The 20,276-nt window shown below is 40.1% G+C and overlaps 1 protein-coding gene across 2 annotated transcripts in view; it reads left to right on the plus strand.

Moving 5' to 3' along the window:
- The first annotated feature begins 310 nt into the window (after window positions 1-310).
- The window catches only part of ntrk3b (neurotrophic tyrosine kinase, receptor, type 3b), a 271,299-nt gene continuing 251,333 nt past the window's right edge, over window positions 311-20,276 (plus strand). For both annotated transcript variants that reach the window (XM_023953662.2, XM_023953663.2), the window contains exon 1: window positions 311-951. In XM_023953662.2, coding sequence (XP_023809430.1) covers window positions 710-951 — 242 coding nt within the window. In that variant the 5' untranslated portion in view covers window positions 311-709. The remainder of the gene's footprint in view (window positions 952-20,276) is intronic.

Raw genomic sequence — 20,276 nt, forward strand, 5'->3', positions numbered from 1 at the left:
ATAAATCTTTTAACTGTTTCAAGTACTGAACTTAACAATAAAATAATAAAACAAGGTATTCTTCTTTTTAAAGCGAATGTTTACAAAAATGCTGCAGTTGAACTGATTACAGTTCTCTGAAAGACACGGGAAAGCATAAACAAACTGCATTTTACTGTCACATTCTGTTAATCTCATAAGGAGCTGCTCCGTCTGTGTTTTGGAGCAATCCTTGCGCGGTTCAGTTGTAATCACTGGTGATTGCATGCAGCTTCTGCAGGTGTCAGTGTGACTGTATTCGGTAGGAGGGACTTGATGCTCCAACTTCTTATTTTGCGTCTCTCTGCTCTCTAGCCAGTCGTCCTGGTCCTGTTGGGGAGACAGCGGCATCTGCGGCGCTGCATTCCGGGAACGCCATGCACCTTTGGCTGAAAATACGAATGGAAGCTTATATAATTATTTCCTGTTTTTGATTTTGATTTTTTTTTTTTTTTTGCGTCTTGTCTTTCTTTCCACCCCCACCTTCTCATTTTCCCTCTGACGCGCAAGGACACTACAGCATCCATCCGCGGTAGAGAGGCTCGCACAGAGCATCCTCTGTGCAGACCAGGCATCCTCCTCCTCCTTTCCTTCCTCCCACTCTCCTCCTCTTCTCTTTTCTCGTTCTTTTCGAGCCCAAAGGACATCGGGACCCCCTTTCTGTACCCCCTCCCCCGCTTCACCCGGAGACATGGATCTATGGTTTCATTCGATCCGGATTTGCTGGTGGAGGGTTTTGTTTCTGATGAGTATTTTCCAGGACTATCTGAGCTCCATGCTGGACTGCCCGCCGACCTGCAGCTGCTCCCAAACAGAGATCTATTGCAATAAGTCCGACAACGGCAGATTTTTCCCTTTACTCGCCCTGCAAGACACGGGGACCAACGGGACCACCACTGATATAGCGGAGTTATTCAAAAACATCTCTTCTATGTAAGTAGTCGCGGATTGTTCCGCGCGTTTCTGAGTCTGTTGGTGTCAATCTCGTTTTACCGACTTGTTGGTTCGTATGTTTCACTCTGAGACTTTTTATACTGAGTCGACTCTGTAGTGGCCTCTGATTTTCCCACCTTATACCCCTAGGCTTAATAATATATTTTAAATAATGAAGGTGGGAGCCAGTTTAGCTCGTGCTGGTTTGCGGCGCCTTCCGTCCGTGAAACCCGGGTTCGACTCCGGGCTGCTCCCTGTTCCCTTCTCTACCTTTGCCGGTTCCAAGCCCAGTTTGAGAAGGTTGCGTCAGGAAGGGCATCCGGCGTAAAACATTGCCAAATTTACCATGCGACTTGTTCGCTGTGGCGACCCCTGATGGGAGAAGCCGAAAGTGGAAGAAGAAATAATGAAGGTGCGCGTTTTGCTTCCTGTGCGCAAAATTGTCAATCCCGTGCCGCCTCGCACCAAATAATCCCATTTTTTTGTTTTAAATTATTTGTCCACCCTTCCCCTCTTAGTTTGCCCCCGTAAAGTTACCCCTCCGCAACAACACCGCAGGCCCAACGCGGCCAGCAGAAGGATGATGATGTTGCAGACAACCGAGCATCTCCCTTGACGCGCGTGCAGCCGCAGATCCTGCGCTAAACGAAACAGAAATGAATGGTGCAGTGAGGTCAAGCAGGCGAATTTTAGACCCCCATCCCCATGAGAGGGGCGAGCTCACAAAGTTTATCATCCACAGATGATGCGTGCCTGTGCGTGAGTGCGTGCGCGTGAGGAGGGAGGGGGGGTCACTTGTGGCTTTTCTATTGGGTTATCTATTGCATTTTTTCCAACTTCCTGTCGCCTAAATGTTTCTACTTAAACAGAACGGATGAGCTGTGATGACGGCAGACTGTTCAGCCACCTCTCCCTCCCGCCCCTCAGCCGCACACCCACACAACCCCAGAAGTAGCTACATTTCCATTTTGCATCCTCCTGCCCTCCCCTTCTCTCTAGCATCGATCCTTCCTGCCTACATCAAAGCTTTCTTTCTTGAAAAGTCGGGGGGATAATAGAAGGGGTAACCAGGTAAATAAAAAAATAAATAAAAAAAATATAGACCTGTGGTTTCGACAAGGCTGATTTGCATAAAACAGAAACATCTTCCCGTTTACGCACCGGAATTCCCCGCACGGCTTACGCCACAAAGGACTTTTTTCTGCCATCACTTCTCCCATCCCGTTTCCCCTTTTATCCGCAGACAACAACTTACTTCGTGACACGGTTCAGCGCTCTGCCGGGCCACTAGAGGGTAGCCTGGTACCCTTTATGCTTCTGGAATCAAGCGCTCTGCCACAACACAGCTGGCGTTTTCGTGACTGTTTTTCCAGAGAGGTTGAAACAGAGAATATTTCAGATCCAGCTATAACTCCAAAGGGCGGAAACAAGTGGATGTCTTTGCTTATTACTGTGACTCCAGCATGACCAAACCTGCTGCATTCACTGCTGAACCTCCTCTCCCATCCGCTCAGATTGACTGTTTCTTTTATTTTCCCATCTTCTAATCTTAATATCCTTCTAGTAAGCACTGATCACCTTGTTTGCTGCTGAGAAAACATAATGCAGCCGGCCCAGGAGGAATTATGCATTCCTGACCAGTAGGTTCTTTTTTTTCTGCTGCTCAGTATGGACAGCAACATCCTCCCGAACCCCCAGCAGCCTAATGACAGCCTATCAGAGACCACACTGCCCAATGTCACATCAGCAAACACAGCTGGGTTTGGAGCAAAATGCAGCACTCTTTTCACACCTCTCAGAATATAGCTAATTCATGCTTGATGCCCGCGTCCGAGGAGGTTTTGAAAATGATAGCTGGTATCCATAGTAATATGAAGCAGTCAGAGCCCACAGACGCCACAAGTGGCCCTTGATCCTTTTTTCTTTGCGAGGAGGAAGATGCGTTTGCTAACAAAGAGGCCATTTTATTCATCTGACGAAAAACATCAAACGATTAGGAGAATTCATGGAGATCGAATTTAAAGCCAGGGCTCCTAGTAAGAAGTGTGGAGGCAGGGGGAAGAAGAAGAAGAATAGGAGGAGGAAGGAAGGGGGAGGGTTGTATTGGTGAGCAAAATTATCAAGTCCAGATTTTAATTTTCTAGGTCTTTCACATTAGACATTCAGCAAATGTAGCATCACAGGGGATGAGATAAGGCCTCCCTGCATAGTTCTGCAGAGAAGGGAGGGAAAAAATGGAAGAAAAGGTTTTTCTAAGAGGGGCTAAAGCTTTTTACGGGTTTTGTGTAAGTGCTGCTGTGAGCTGAGCAGGAGAATCCAATCAGCGCTTCCACCTCTGGAAATGATGTTTGGCCTCATTTCGTTTTTATTTTGTGCTGTGCAGAGTCTGGTTCTAAAGGAAAGGGTGAAGTATCGGAGTGCTCTTCCAGGCAGCAGCTCGTATTTGTGAAGCAGCCTTTAATAGGCTAGTCACAAGTGAAAAATGACACGCATGAATTCATATTGTGTCTGATTTACACGGTGTGTCGGGTAAATTGACCATTTGGTGGCTTTCCTTTGCTGTGTGGTGCACAGGCACAGCTTTGACCCACACCAACGATGAGGCTCACCAGAAACTGCACCTTAATGCTTTTCTAGGTTTCAACTGGTGTCCTCTGATTGTTGCATAAGTAGGATAATTTTTTTTCTTTTTTTTCCCAAGCTTGGATGCACATCTTCCCTTTTGGGGATAAGTTCATGTCAAGATAATTGGCAGTCAGTTTGATAAATTGCAGGGCTCCCAGGTATATTATCCCCGCATGTGCTCACAAACCATGAAAGCTACATTTTCAACAATGACCATGCTTTCAGTGAGGTTTTGTGAGCTTTCACGGCAGAGTAATCTGGTGGAATCGGTATGAATGGTTGGTAAACACCATTAAATCTCACACCGATGCTGTTTGCGTTCACATTGATCGGACTGGAAAGTGTCGTGCAGTTACAACTTCAGGTGCCGAAAAATGAGCGTTGACCATGAAAAAAACAAAAGCTCAAATAAGAAAGCAGATAGCTCTGCAGCTTCTCTAACTGCATTTCACTGTGTTACCCCACATTTGCTAGCGTCTACTTTTTTTGGTTCCGTTGTGCTCAATGGATGTCTCCTTAGCCTGTTTAACCGGCAATTGAACTAATACTCTTGTTTTCAGTCACGCAAGAGTTTTCGCATGTTTGGTTCTGACTAGTGTTCAGAAATACAGTTTTTAAAGGAAAATGATGCTTCACACCAACCCAAACAAACTCCAAGAAAGCAAAATGTGTGAACCAAACAGCTCTTTTGTGAAAATACCTTCAACCTTAAGAAGCTTGACGCTTTCTCTTGTAAAAATGCTGGTCTGAAATAGAAAAAAAGAGATCTATTTGAACTCCCATCATTCTCCTAACACTACTAAGAGTTGAGTGAATGTGACTAATCCAAAACAAAGGAGAGGAATATTTAGTTAATTTTCTGTTTCAGCCACCCCTTTCCACCAATCTGTGCAGTTGTGATTGAACCTTCAGCTGCATCACATCCCCAATATGCTCCATGAGATAAACCCTTCCTTTGACATGCTTATCTCCTGTGGTCTGAATTTTCTCTTTTCCTTTAATAAAAAATGCGTACAACGGCTGTCATTATGGCTGCGTTAACACTGAACCGTGGATGCATTCCACTGCAGACATTTTGAGCCTGCAGGAAAGGCACAGGTGTCAATTGGGTGAATAATGGCTGCAATCCACTTACAGCGGGCCGCTGCCTTGTGATCATGGACCCTTCTTACGGGGGGCTCCGAATCTAAAAGCTCTTCTATGCAGCTTGGATACCTGCAATGGAAACGGTCTACAGAGGAAATCTGTTTGTGGCTGTCGGTTAAACTCGAACTCTAAATGGAAGGTACTGCTCCCATAATAAGTCACCCAGCAAATTTGGCTGGATCACTTGTAATAGAATTTTATTAAAAGGGCAATTCAATAATCCAACATGGAGTATTCTGTTGCCAAAACCTATTCCTGTACTTTCCAAAGTAAAACTGTCAATCTATTGATAACATTATGGAAATTGATCACACTAAGGTTTAACAAATTCTTTTCCAAACACACAATGAGAAAGTTTAAAGACTTATACCAATGAAAACTCTGATTTAGGTGTTTTTAACATTTTCTTGGGGCTCCTGACTCTATACTAATGCATACAATTGTATAGAATTTCACTCAAACCTTTGGTAGGAATTAATTGCTTTGCTTAGAGTATGGAGTAGCTCTTGAACTTGCATTCAAAAGATTGTTTGCATACCTGGATCTTCTGTAACAAAAGCAGTTCTTTCGGCAAAGAAAGCAAATGGAAGCGGCATGTGAATAGGTTCTTTTGAATACAAGTCCTTTTATGTTTGCAAAGACACAAAAACAGGCCTTTTACCACTCAACTCCACAGCATACGTTATGAAGAGAAGCTTAATCCCCCTTTAACACCCAGATACAGAGAAGTGCTTACATAAAGAGGTCATGCTGTAGATTCTAATCATGCAATATTTTAAGGAATTTTCAAAGCTCTCAAATTTGCTCAGCGATAATGTGATGAAATTTCTGTGCTCAGACTGAAACTCAGCTAACAATATATATATATATATGGAGAGCAGGTTTTACTGGGGATGTTTTTGGAGTTGTGTAGGTGGACTAGGTTGCACTTGTTGTTCGTGGATATATTTATCCCCATTTTCAGCGCAGCACAGCTTCTTATGTGTTGAAAGACGTGTCCTGTGGCTGTATGAACAGCTATTTTTAGGGCAGATGTGAGGCAGAAGGAAATTAACTCCAGTGATTGGAAACATTCTGAAACATTCTGAAATCTCAACTGGGTATTCACATATTATCACTAAACAAACACTGATTTACAAACATGGTTTCGTTTCTTACTTTATTTATATTTTCTTTTACCTCTGTTTATGTTGTATTTTTATTCTGTTTTATATTCTGCTTCATATTATAGATGACTTTATTAATCCCACAATGGGGAAATTTCATTTATCTGTTGCAGCAACACGACATTCAGAAATAATCTATATAATATAACATCAATAAAGGACATCACAAATGACATTCATATTAGATAATTAAAAATATTACTAAAATTATTATGAAAAATTATTATCAAAAATGAGATTCTTATTAAATAAAGAAATAAATATTAAATAAATACAGCTGCAAAAGTGTAAAAAACATGCGGCCTGCAAAACATGTAAACTGTAAAAAAACATTACAAATTTTTTCAAAATACAGAAATAACTAGTGAAGTTCACACCAAAAACAAAAAAAAACAACTGTTCAGGAACAAAAAACAATTTAAAATTGAAAAACAACAACTACAACAAAAGGAAATGAATCAGTAAATGAATCATATTATGTGTAGTTTATTCCTCCTAAAGTCTGTTTTATTTCTGTAATAACATGAACCTACCTAGGGACTGCTGATCTAAATGAGATAAAATCGGGCGTATTTTAACATTTGATTTTAAATGTTCATTAATATTTTATGTCCCTCTCTTAATAAACATTTAAATACAATCCTCAGAAGTCAAGACAAAAGGGCTTTGGTAAAAGTATATGGATCTGGTGATGGAATCATAACAGAACTTCAGTAAACCTTAAGAAAATATCTTCCATGGCCCAATGGCGCATTCAGATTGCGGTGAGTCAACATCAAACTAAACCAGCTTTATTAATAAAGCTCTTTAAGGTGAACAGAGTTTGTTCGCTCGGAAAGCTTGCTAATTTGGACAGGTGTTTGAGCCCACACATTTTAATAATATATAATAGCATCTTTACGTTCAATCAATGCTATATGTAACTGGTGCCAGAGGAAATACTGCAGCTTTCTAAAAGTCTCTATTGGAGGGTCTGACTGTTAGGGTGGTCCACCGTGCAGGAGATGAAGGCATGAATCAGCTTGTCTAAATCTGCTCTGGATATGAGATCATTAAAATGGTAAATGGCGTGTACTTTTTAACGGCGCTTTTCTACCTCTTAAGACCCTATCTAATATTTTAGCCAGACATGTAGTCACAGGACCCCAGTTAAGATGAAATAGCTACTGTGGTAATATCACCAAAAAATGTGATGTCTACGCATGTGGACGCCAGGTATTAAGAAGTTGAAGACCCACTCGGATTATTATTTTTAACCAAATTCAAATGTTTCTTCAGAGCGGCAGTAGTTCATTAGAAATTCGCCTCTGACTTGTGGGCGAGACTGATCGCTACGACGGAGTTTTAGGGCCACGGGGAGGAAAAAAAATTCTGGCCAACATGACGAGATTAAAGTCGTCATGTCGACTTTAATCTCGTCATGACGAGAAAAAACTCGACACAAAGTTTCGAGAAAAAACTCGTCCTGTCGAGATAAAAGTCGAAATAAAGTTTCGAGATTAAAGTCGCAATGTTGCGCGCGAGCAGTGAAGTTGAGTCTTTCAGGAATATTCTGTGTTATGGCTAATGTTAGTGAGCTAGTGGCTTTGTATTTAAGAGTTTACGACAGAGTTTTATGGCCACCAAAAAAAAGAAATTTTATTAGGAGATAAAAAACTCGTAAATTTACGGGAAAAAAGTCATAGATTAACAAGGAGAAAACCCCGAAGTTGTCTGTTTATCGGAGCCTAGCTTGAAGAGGAAATATGTGGAGCCTTTTGTGAAGCTTTATTTCAGGATTATAGGTTTAAAACAAAGAGATTCTGAGTCTTTTGGCGACTCAAAATCAGATTATTTTCCGTGTAGCAGTCTTTCCGGGGTTCGGTGTCAGTAAAGCGGACTTTCATATGTAAAATAAGGAGCTCAGAGACACGTTTGGGTGTAGAGGACCGCTGCAGCCTTTATTCTCCTTTTCATTCACATAACCTGAAGTTCATCTGTCACATTACGTCATGAACCTGTCATCCGATCACCAATGCGGAAGTAAACAGTGTTACATACGCCCCCTCCTGCAGATGAAGCGACCCGTTTGATCATTAAAAACAAAGATGAATGAAAATAGTCTATTATTAGCATTACAACGTTGAAAAAGGCAAAAAGTGCTTCTCCTCCTCAGACGGAAGCATCACACAAACGTAGAGATCTGGTCTTTGGTGGAGGAAGAAAGGATTCAAGCAAACAGCTGCAGGGACACCCGATGACGGCTTCATCGGGCTGCAGTGATCCTGCAAACCAACCATCAATAAATAAAACTTTAATAACTTGTAAATCAAACAAATGAGCTTCCAGACATTTGGAACGTTATCAATAAACATTCAGCTCACCTGTTCAACAAAGTTTAGTCGGTCTGCTCTGCGGCTGCACGGCGTTCACCTGCTGCTCTGCATGCTGCTCACTTCCACAATAATCTCGTAAATTTATGAGTTTTTTTCGCTCGCGCGCAACATTGCGACTTTAATCTCGAAACTTTATTTCGACTTTAATCTCGACAAGACGAGTTTTTTCTCGAAACTTTGTGTCGAGTTTTTTCTCGTCATGACGAGATTAAAGTCGACATGACGACTTTAATCTCGCCACGTTGGCCAGATTTTTTTTTCCTCACCGTGGCCCTAAAACTCCGTCGTAGATCGCACAGAGCAACTGTGCTCATAAATTTGAGCTTGATTTTATTTAGTCTTCCTTTATTATTAAACATGCCACAAAACACCACATTTTCAGCAGACAGTCCCATTCCTCCCCACAAACTCACACTGTGCTGCTGAACACTTGCGCCAACCTGAAACCACCAGGAGCAATGTGGGGTTCAGTGTCTTCCCCAAGGACACTTTAACACACCGAAGCTACACTCTTCCAATCAGAGGTCTACCGCTCTAGCTCTGCACCAAAACTGTGCCAGATGATAGGCCTGTTCAGAGGTGGCCTTAATGTGAGCGCTGAAACTCAAAGGTCTGAGTCTATTAAGACCCCGTGGTTTTTCACTTTGAGCTCTGTTTTCTTCAAATAGCAGAGAGATTAGTTCAAACTATATCCTCTCGTGTTGTGGATCTAATTCTAGCAACTCTTGACATTTTCACTAGATCATTTCTGCCAGGCCACAGTTGAGGTTTGGCTCTCTAGTTTGTCACATTGTCATCCTAATGTTTTTGTATCTGTCTGTTAAAGAGGGGTGTAAACTTTAAACTTACCTTGAGTAACCATGTCTGGAACAAACTGATGTGGGGGATTTAGTTTTTTTCAAAAACAGCAAACAAAACATGATAGGTATTGAAGTTGCTGCTCGGCACAAAAAAGAAATGTCTGGATCTACTTAAGTCAGAGTGGTAGCAGTGTTGCAGCTTTTTCATTTCCTATTTGCATATTTTAAGGTGACAATACCCGTGTTTGTGATTGGTAAAAACAATTTAAGTAGTAAGCTGGGAGAAGGCTTCATGCAGCATGAAAACCATGCTATTCTGTTTCCTTTAGGAGTTTTTTTTGTTTTGTTTTTTCAGAATGCACACATGAAATGTAACATGTTAAACCTAATAACTAATGAATAATGACATGTTCTTATATGTTGTGACAATTTACAACAAGATATTATGTAGAGTCAGTTAATACGGTAGGAAAACTCAACATTTGCCTTCACACATGGTGACAGCGAGGGTTCGGGACTTTAATCAAATGACAACTTCTCAACTGGAGGGAGGCACATATTGGTGTTATTAAGTCACAGCAGCTTTCCATAGCAGGAAAAATGAGGCAGAACAAGGAATCCAAAGAAAGATGCTTCCTATTTCTCACTGAGTCATCTTGTTCCCCTTACTCATTAGAATATTCACAACCACTGATAGAAGGAAGGCGCAATCTTCTGACAAAGGATTATATTTAGCTTTTCTGGAAAATTACTGCTCACTTTCAGGGTCTCCCATGTGCGCTGAGGCAGAACCATCAGGAGAAAGCTCATCTCATGTCTTTAATCTGGGATTTAAGATAGGAGGGCAGAGAGACCTGCTCCACTCACCTCTCTTTACCCCTGTCCACTGGTACATGTCGTTCTTTTCTAGTTTTCATCCTCTCCTTTGTCTTTATGATGATGTTTGGAATTAAGGTCTTATCATCATGATTACTGGCTTTCTGGTTTTCACATCATTGATTCCCCCCCCCCCCCCCCCTCCAACTCCTCAGAAGTGCAATGTTTGTACAATGCCTATGTGCTGTTTTTATGATATACATTTTTTGTTCAGTCGTGCAGTTCAAAGGAACTCACAAATCCTGGCAAAACTTCTCTGACCCCCCTCGATCTGCATTTCTTTATCACCCGTCTGGATTCTGCCCTGATTATCTACTTGATGATCTGAAGGAACGGAAGGCTCTGCACGTTTCAGCCAGGACTAAAGGCGAGCTCGACAGAGCAAATAGTAACTGAGCTGATTAAAAATGTTCATCCCAGGGTGGTACGTTGAACAGAACTCATAGTCTTAAAACGCTTTACAGCCTTGCAGATGCATTAACAGTTACAAAAGGGTTGCTTTCTGTTGACATTCACATGTGATTTTTACTTTAATGTGGCTAACATTACATCAACATGGCGTTCATGATGAACTGGATTGCAGCAAAAAAAAAAAAAAGGCATCCTTTGCTTTTAATTGGTTTTAGGGTAAATTGGAAAGAGTTAGAGTATGGTAAAAAAAACAAAAAAACATCTCTGTTTTTTTCTCATATTTCCTTCCATCTGTTTTAAAGCTCTAATTTGAAGAGTTTTGTTCTTTCTGATAAAGCATGTGTCCACAAAACACATTGCCTTTACATCAAATCAGAAATGAGCTTTATTGAAGCTATATTACAGTTAAGCTGGTTTAAACATGCTATCTGTAGGCTTAGTGGAGCCACACATAAAGCAGCCGTATAGCTAATTCCTCCTCGTTCATACTAAAGGATGATTCATGCAGGCAGAGTCGTGGTGTGAAAACACTCCTCTTGAATTCTCATTCTGCCCGTCTATGTCTTGTTTTCTCATTCTGTCTCTCACACACCAATAATTTCCTAAGAGATAACCCCCTTCTTGGTACGGCTGTACGTCTGACCCTCACGCTGTCTGTCACTGCGTTCCCACCTCCACCTCTACCAGAAAGAAAGAAAAAAAAAAGCGTCTGCCTTTTTTCATGCAGCCTGCTGCTTGTTATTCATGTGGGGTGTTTAGCGTTTTAGCAAAACATCAGTCATCATGTATTATCAAGTAGGATGATTCACCCCACTGTCCTCCATGTCAGTGATGACTGGCAGAGCTGTGATAATGCAGCTGTCTGGGTTCTCTCTGTGCTTCAGCCATGTTGTCATACTCGCTGTGCATGCTGATGGATGCTATTCAATTCTGCTCTTGTTCCTCTTTTGTAAAAAAAACGAATTGTTGTCATTTTTCAAAGTTTGTCCTCTAAAACAATCTGTCTCTTCTTTCATCTGCGCAGCTGCATTGATTGTCGCATCAAAGACCGTCTGCAACCTCAGTTGGCTTGTCTTCCGACTGAAGCTCACCTGAACGATGCACAGGATCATTTTTTCCAATCAACCCTTGTATTTCACAAGCTATTGCTATTTGGTTCAATTCTGAAGGAAAAAAAAAATACTTTTATGATGCCAAACAACGATTTTTTTTATTCCTACAAAAATAGAGGATATTAAGTGGAGCAAAGAGAGGAGGAATGAAATCAGCCCCTTTCCATCCAGCCATCCATTTGTTTAGCATTGCTACAGATGACAGTGAAGCTGTGTTCGGTTGGAAACGATTGCCAGGAATTTTATGGCTCTGCTTTGGTTTGGCCACCATCAACATCAGCATGACGAATAGTGGAAAGCATTGTAGAACAAAAAAAAACCTTCTGCTCGACTCCAATAATTTTGAACCCGCACTACCTTAACATGCATGCTAAACGTTTTCTTCTTAAACTAATTGTTTAGTAACTGAAATCAGGTTACATTTAGAAAAATCCATTGATTTTAAGAACATAGTTCCTGCAGGGTGACAGGAGGGCTTGTGCAAAGGACTGTTGATGCAGATTAAGCCTGTTTTTGTTTCCCATCTACCATCTGTTTACATTCTCTCCCACCATCTTACAGCCCCTCACACCCCCCAACCTTACTTTAGTTGAGCCAGATGCCAACTGAGTAAAACGGAGATGTTCATGAATCTAGTGCAAAGGGATGCATCGTAAGGGAGCGGAGCAGGGAGTTTCTGGCCCGTTGATTCAGTTTGCAATAGCTACATTCTTATATCAGCTGCATTTCTTCCGTCTGCTCCTGATCCATATAAATTTGAATAAGCAAAAACTCAGAAATACTGTTTTTTAATCTTAATGATCAGAAAATATGACCAAGGATACGCTAAAAACACCAAAAACCTTATTTTCATGGGAGTGGGTCCGTAAAGCAGCATCTTCGCCCAAAATTGTGCAACTTCCACTTCCATCTAAAGTTATGGGATTTTTGGCTGCTTTCAGCCATTGATGTCGGGCACCATCTTGTTGTTCACAGCCAGGTCTCACTCCTCAAAAGGGGTGTGGCTGTTTGAGTGGCAGGTGATTGTTCAATCTTCAGCTGTAGGATGGATGTTTTGGCTTGTCTGTCCCTCCTATTTGCCCGCTGGTGTCAGCAAGATTGACAGCAAAGCAAAAAACTGGCAGCAGGTTTGTCCTCACATATCAGCTGTCCGTCCATATATAGTCAATAGATGACAGTTCTAATTTTGAAACTTTCCTCAACTTTATTACATTGGGAATAAGAGCTGTTGATGGAAATTGCATCAGCCTTTTTAACTGGAAATGCAGCTTTTTTTTATATAACAGGCGTAGACATATTCATAGAATATAAACTCACCCAAAAGTATGTTTAATGTCTGGATTATTGCAGTAATGTAAATGTAGCCAGGGATGGGTGTTTCTTTTAACGCTGTGGGAATGTGACACTGAAATGAGAAGCACCAGCAGGCTTTTTGTTGGTTTGTGACAAGGCTTTGTGTGCAGGCAGATGAGAACATATTAAGAGTAAATGGTCCCTCAGGACTCAGCTCTCCTTCCTGTAGGCTGCCTGTTGCTGCAATGACCTTGCTACTCAAAATCCTAGCAACAAAGTCTCTCTGCATCTCCCCTCTAAAACTCCCAAACTCATTCTTCTTTCATGATCTTTTTGTCATTTTTGAATTCCATCTTCCAGCTTTCTGTAACACTTTTTTCTTTAGAAATAACAATCACAGAGATTAGATTTTCTATACAAAAAATGATCTTTTCTGATTCGGCAGTTGTTATTTTATAATAAACTGTGTCCTCTTCCTTTGCTAAATGAAGCTGGTCTGCAGCTGAAAACTTGAAAGTGAAATATGTAGAAGGGTCTTAATATTCTGGTGGTATTCCCGCCAAAAAAGGAAAACAAGCTAATTGTTTGCTACTCTTTTGGGAAATAAATATCCATTTTTGGGTAAATTGAAGCTCTCTGTCCTGAAATGTCTTTGGAGCTTTCTTCATTACATTTTCTCTCCCAGGCTTTTTAATATGGTGATGTGAAACAGACAATAGCTAATTTGGAAGTTTCTTTGTTTCTATACAATGAAATGTTGCCAAGATGAACATTAATATGGAGGGAAGGGATTTGTTCAGCGAGCTGTGCTTTTGTAATGTGCTCTGTTGTGTTCTTTGTTTTTTTTTTAGTGACGAGGGATTCACGATAATTCAGCTACAGAGAAAATGTATAAAGCAAACAGAACGGGCATTGCATTTGTGATGAAACTGGAGGGAGGCAGTCTACTTTCTGCTGCGATGACTCACATTATTTTGCAGCAACAGGGTGTTCGTATTTTTATTTTGCTCATTTCCGAATTCAAATAGGATGAATCCGTGTTGAAAGACAGACAAGTATCAACAGATGTTATGCAATCACTGCCTTCTGGGGCACAGATAAAGTTTTCAAAGCAAAAGCTATGTCAGGCTTCAGAATCCAAGAGTCCATTTCAGAGCAATACATCCTGGCGTTGTCTGTGACTGGTCCCCTTAAAGAAGAGTTGTCATTTTGTTTGTTTGACTTTCATTGGCTTTATCAGCAATTCTCACAAGTTTCTCATTTATTTATTTATTTAGCTAGGAAGTTAAATTGATTCTACAGTATATATCCTCTTTTTCAAAGGAGGCCTTGGCCCAGGTGCCTACACAACAATTCATTAAAATAGCAAACTTTATTTAAGTATAACATTCAAATAAACTTAAACTTCAAATTTTAAGTGTCTACATTTCTGACTCAAAGTGCCTCTCCGATTATCTTTTGATCTGTTAGAAAAGCATTCCCAAATTATGATTATGCTCTTTATAGGCAAAATCCAAAAGCCTGTGTTGTTTTCTAGGACATAGTTTGTGCAGATTGGCAGTAGTTCATTAAAAAATACATTGTGGGTGGGGGTGTTGGTGCGGAGTAAGCCTTACCTCATTTCCCATCATCTCACTGTTTACTCACTCTCCTACTAGCTTACAGGCACTCACAACCTCAACCTCATATTGCCAGTGCAACCAAAATGGCAAGCTATGTCGGAGCTATACAGCTGTACAGCTTTCAGCCAGATGTCAACTCAGACGAGAAAAACAAAAACGTTAATGGATCTATTTGTGTAGCGCCTGAACACTAAGAAAATGGACAAAACAATTTAGAACAAGGTAGTTAGTGACAGAAGATTTATTAAAGGATTTGGATGGAGGGCTTAGAATCCTTATCTTCCTGAAGGGGGCTGTGGAGGCAGGCAGGCAAGTAGGAAGCATCTGTAGTCCCAGCAGGAAGTAGGTTATACTTGTAGTTCCAAGTGGATGTTTTACAGTTCAAACAGAAACACGCCCCAGAGATACACTGAGTCATAGAGTGAAGTGACTTGGTAGTTTAGAGACATCTTCTCATTCACATTTGAAGGCCAGCGATGCGTTACATGTGTTTACCACAAGAGTTAGCACTCTCTTCAGGGATTTTCAATCAGATATTAAGAGGTGCTTTCTGAGTGTACCCTGTCAGCCAACGTCACTCTCATCCAGTATGTGGATGACCCTCTGCTTGCAGCAGAAACAGTTGATGCATATTTTGAAGAGGTTTAGAACAGGTGTGCCGCAGACTAGTGGATTTCTTAGGACAAGTTATTTCCTAGTCAGGTACTGGTTCATGGTACAGCGTGGGAACTCTTGAACACGTTGACTGGATCAAAGAGTAGGGGCATAAACAGGAGTTTGGTCGAGGACGGAAACTTGTTCAGCAACAGCAGGCTTACAAGAACTTGATCGAAACCAAAGTCACAGAGGACGAGGCAGAGACGTGGTCATGGAGGAAGCTGGATCAGAACCATGAACTTGACAAAACTAAAAAAGTGTTAGAACAAGTAAACAGACTACTATGAACTGGCATAGAGCGACAGAGTGAGAGGAGTATATACAGTATAAAGCAGAACTCAGGTGAACTGAGTGAGCTTGATTATAATGTGGCACAGCAGGTGCACATGACAATTTGTCTGCAAATGGATGAATCAAAGTGGAGCGGAGTAGGGAGTTTGTGGCCCATCGACTTTAGCTTCTATGTCACTACAAGCTTTTTGCAAGAAATACTCAGAAATGCAGATTTTATCTTAATTTTCTTTATATTTGTCCTACAACATGAGAAAAGTGTTACAAGGGTAAGTTAAAGACACCAAAAGGGATGGGTCTTTAAGCTTGACTCGTGAACAAGTCTTCAGTCTGTGTCCCCATTTCTGGACGGTACCTCTGACTTACTCCACAACTAAGTAAACGCTATATGTAAAGTTCAATTTATGTATTCATATACATAAGGCAGCAACATTAGCAATAATCTCTAACCGTAACCATAGAACTTCACTTTTTTAAATGCAGGAGGCAGGCTGGGGAATTAAATGTAAACAATGATATAGACTCCCTAATAAACAAATACAAATTTAATGTTTCATTGGATTCATTCACACACTTGTGCCAATTATTATATTTGCAACATGCCTAACCATAATTTGATGTATTCTGGACATTATATCCAACCTATATAGAGAAAGAAAACCACATGCTGCATCAGTAAATTAGAGCAGACCTTAATGCTGCTCCTGCACTAGAACATTTCACTTTTAAAATGGCATTTCTAAAGCTAGTACCAACTGAATCCTAATGAGTTTCTTTCCAAAAAATGTTTCTTCTCTCTCTAAATTAACCAAAGCGTGTGACAGAAACTCAAAAACATCACAGTAATTTTGGCATTATAGGAGACAGACGCGCACACACAGGGAGAAAAGAATCACATCAACGGGGAAAACATCCTATTAAAACCTTAAAGGGTATGTTTCAGACAGAAAAATAGACCTCACTGTTATCCTGTAAATGCAACACATCCAATCAAATAGAATAGAAATTGATGCTACCCTATTTCTTTTCCAAGGTGAGAGTCTTGTGTTAGAAATGTGCAATAAAAGCTCATTTGAATGTGAAGCTGTTATTTTCTGCTACAGAGAAAAACACCAAGAAAATCAGCCAGATCCCTTAGGCATCTGAGCAGAGTTTAACATTAACACCGCCAAAAAGTTTGTCCATATTATAACTTACTGCCACCAAAAATGGAAAAAGCGCACCCAATTCATAATCAGTCAATTTTGTCATCTTTAGAAAAAAATGCAAATCTTTCAAATTTAGTAAATGAAAAATAATTTCATCTAGAAATTATTTTATTTCAATGCACTGTAAGTATTGCATTATGAAGCCACAAGGGTGTCCAAGTCTTGGTCTCCCTGTGTAGGTCCCCAGCCCGAATAAAATGCAGAATTGTGTCAGGAAGGGCATCCGACGTAAAGATCTCTGCCAAACCTCCTGCGCAAATCAGTGAAAGCTGATTTGCTGTGGCGATCTTTGAAGGAATGTTTGTATTGCATTATATCCATCTTAAAAATATATTGTGGTTGTTAAATTATGTTCATACAAGAAGTTTTGCATCAGCAAACAAAATCTGTGCATCTGTAAAAGCATTTTGCAAGTGCAGAATAATTAGGTGCTGTTTTAGTAAAAACAGATATGTGACTGTAAAATGAATCTTGCAAACTTACAGAGTCCAGAAATATTTTTAGGTCCTCCAGAGTTGACACAATAATTTTATCTGAATAAATAAAATCTATCTTTTTTTTTTTACCTAATTGTGTCCCGCCTCCTTGACCCTGGGTTATCACATTTGTGAAACAAAACTATGTAGAAATAATACAATTCAAAACCACCAAAGTTTTATTTTTATTTTTTATTTCCCCTCAGTCACAATAAGTCACCAAAGAAAAAAAAAAAAAGAAAACAGATGTGGAATACTTCTTCTTCTAATTGCTCCTCCACATTCATCCCAGATACAGTTCAGAGTAGAGCTGCTGCTCCTTCACATCGAAAGGAGCCAGTTGAGGTGGCTCAGGCATTTGGTCCGGATGCCTCTTGGACACTTCTCTGGGGAGGTGTTCTGGACAGGTTCCTCTGGGTGGAGACTCTGGGCAAGACCCAGGACACAGTGGTGAGACCATGTCCCTCGACTGGCCTGGGAACACCGCAGGGTCCCCCTAGAGGAGCTGGAGGAAGTGACCAGAGAGAGGGAAGTCAGTTTGCTTAAACTGCTGCTGCCAAGTAGAGTAAGGAAATGGATGGATGTTCTACCTTCATTTAAGCCCAAAGTGCTTTGTGGCCGATCTCTGATTGGAAGGTTGCATGTTCAATTCCCACAATGCTTGCCCGTGAGTTGAAGTTTCCCTTAGGAAGACATCAAACTCCACTTTCCTCCTGGTGGTCTGCTTAAGTGTGATTGTGGATGAATGGGATTTGTGACTTCTACCTCTGCGCCACAGTTTTAAAACAGCTGTTTTTGCTCCTAAATTGGGTTCGATCTACGGGAACAACATTTCTTTTTTTAAAGTTGAGATAGTTTTGATTTGTACTATTTCAGATGGAAACCCCTATATTATTTTTCTAACACAGAACTACCATAAAATTGATTATTTTATGTTTTTGAATCATTTTACATCACACTGGAGCAGTGATTCATAGCTTAATAGACATTTTGTGACCAATCTTGACCTCTCACAGATGTAATTGGGGCCCAGAAAATTTCAGCAAATTGCATCAGCGCATATTTCATAAATTACATAAAATTCAAAGGCTCATGTATAATGTATTACTAAGAAACCCCTCCAGATCATACAGGTCAAGGTTGGTGGAATTAACTCATCGAAGCAACAGGAAAAGGAAGACTTCAGAGAAAGACTGAAGTCTGCTTTGGTTGAACCTTCCGTGTCTTCATCTCTCCTCTTTGATGAGGCTATGATGGAGAAAAGGATGGCATGTCAGTCAAGAGAGGTGACTTGAGTTGGCAGCTGTCCCTGTTTGATACCGTGAACAGGAGGAGATCTGTATATCCACAGGAAGCCGTCACATGTCAGGTATTGTTAATGTGTTTATTGTCTCTGGAGAAAAATGGTTTGCCGGCAGTTATTTCCGATGGGGGACGTGGATAACGTGTCAGCACTGTGCTGATTACTCATATGTAGCAAGTACAAAGTACTTTAAGCTTCCCCATTGTTTCTAAATTGACTAATACCATTTCCAGAAATTATCATTAAAACAAGACGTTTTAACGTAAGATCAATCAAAAGGAACTTGTCTATAGATCCATCCATTTTCTAAACAGGCGTAAAGTTCCGCTCCAATCCTTTTTTTATCTACGGTGAAAGCGTTCCCCCAGTGGTCTTTTAAATATATTTTTGCCGTTTTTAAACGATTTTTGGATTATGGGGTTGCTGGAGCCTATGTCAACTGTTGGGTGAGGGTACACCCTGGGCAATTTGCATGCCAGTTGCAGAGCCATTCAAACCCACACTCAACCTTATCAAAGTTTTTTTCTTTATGTTTGTGCATTTTTGTGAATGTTTTGGTTTGTGTTTTCCTAGAAATATACCATTGCCTGTTTACATCTCGTTTTAGAAACAAGCACTGAGTTTGTCTTTTTTTGTGGTCATGTTGCATCTTTTTAAATTAAATTTTAAATAAACATTTTAAACATTCAAATCCAGAAATTCTTCAGTCTCTCTTGTCTTTCAGCTCAGAATGGGATTGTCTTCACCGACATTGATTTTGATGAAATATTGAGATTGTGTGCAGAGCAGAGTGTGTCTATGTGTGAGAGTGTAGCGGTTATTTAAATGGAAGCTGTGAAGAAATACCCATCAAATCAAATATGCAACAACCTTGAGCCCCATCTCCCCTCAGTTCTGTCTTTCCTTCTGAAGGTAATTGGTTGTTGCGGTGGAGTTGTGTGAGTGTTTCTGTGTGTAAGGACGGACTTTTGTTTTTCTCTATTTTGCTTCCCAATTGGTAAAAAAAGAAAACAAAGTCAGAAACAATGAAACTGATTATTAAACCCACTACATTCTTTCCTTTTGGTTATTATTGCATGAGATAAAGATAAGAAGCTGTTGTTTGCTGAATTTACCTTCAGAGGTTTTATGTTATACATTTATTCATTATTTGGCTTCCCTTCCTAAATATGTGTGTGACCAATGGATTAAAAAAACAAAATAATCAGAAATTTAATGTTTTTCTTTGGTCTGGTCAAATCAGGATCAGCTTATAGTAAATAGAAGAAAAAAAACAGATTATATTAAAAAAAAAGACATTGGGATTGAAAAAAGAATAGAAATTTGAAACGGTTTTAAACTTGAAAGTGCACGTTGTTAACTTAAAAGAAATAATGAAAATTTAAACAGTACAGTCTAAATTTAGACTGTTTGAGTTCTATTCTTCAATCCTGCTCCTTTCCAATCATGAAAATTTTCAATATTATAAGACAAACATGTAAACATATTGGACAATCAATAATTTTCATGAAAGTAACAAATAAATCATCAGAATCAGAAAGCCTTTATTATCAGTTACACAAGAAACTTGTGACAACGAAATTCCAGTGCTCTCCAGCTGTTCAAACAATAAAAGTAAGTAATAAGCTTTTATTAAAGAACAATAAAGAATTTGTGTAACTGTGGAAATTTACATATGTACATACCTACATAATTGTGTGGATCTAAAACTATATTGCACATGGGAACTGTTAATTTTGCCCATTGAAGACTTCTGATATTGCACGAGTTACAGATTCTTGTAAGGTTCACATTTGTTTAGGAGGTTGACTGCTCTCCCCCTATTCACAGTATCATTTACTTATTCATTCATAAATGAATGAATGAATGAATGAAAATGAGTACGGGCTAAGTGGGGGCGGGGCTTTGAATCCATTGGCAATGATAGATATTGGGAAAAAGAGGTTATGGTGAAATCAGAGCAT

This window comes from Oryzias latipes, chromosome 3 (genome assembly GCF_053564925.1).
Source record: "Oryzias latipes strain Hd-rR chromosome 3, Olatipes_Hd-rR_3.1".
In the NCBI taxonomy this organism is placed as follows: domain Eukaryota; kingdom Metazoa; phylum Chordata; class Actinopteri; order Beloniformes; family Adrianichthyidae; genus Oryzias; species Oryzias latipes.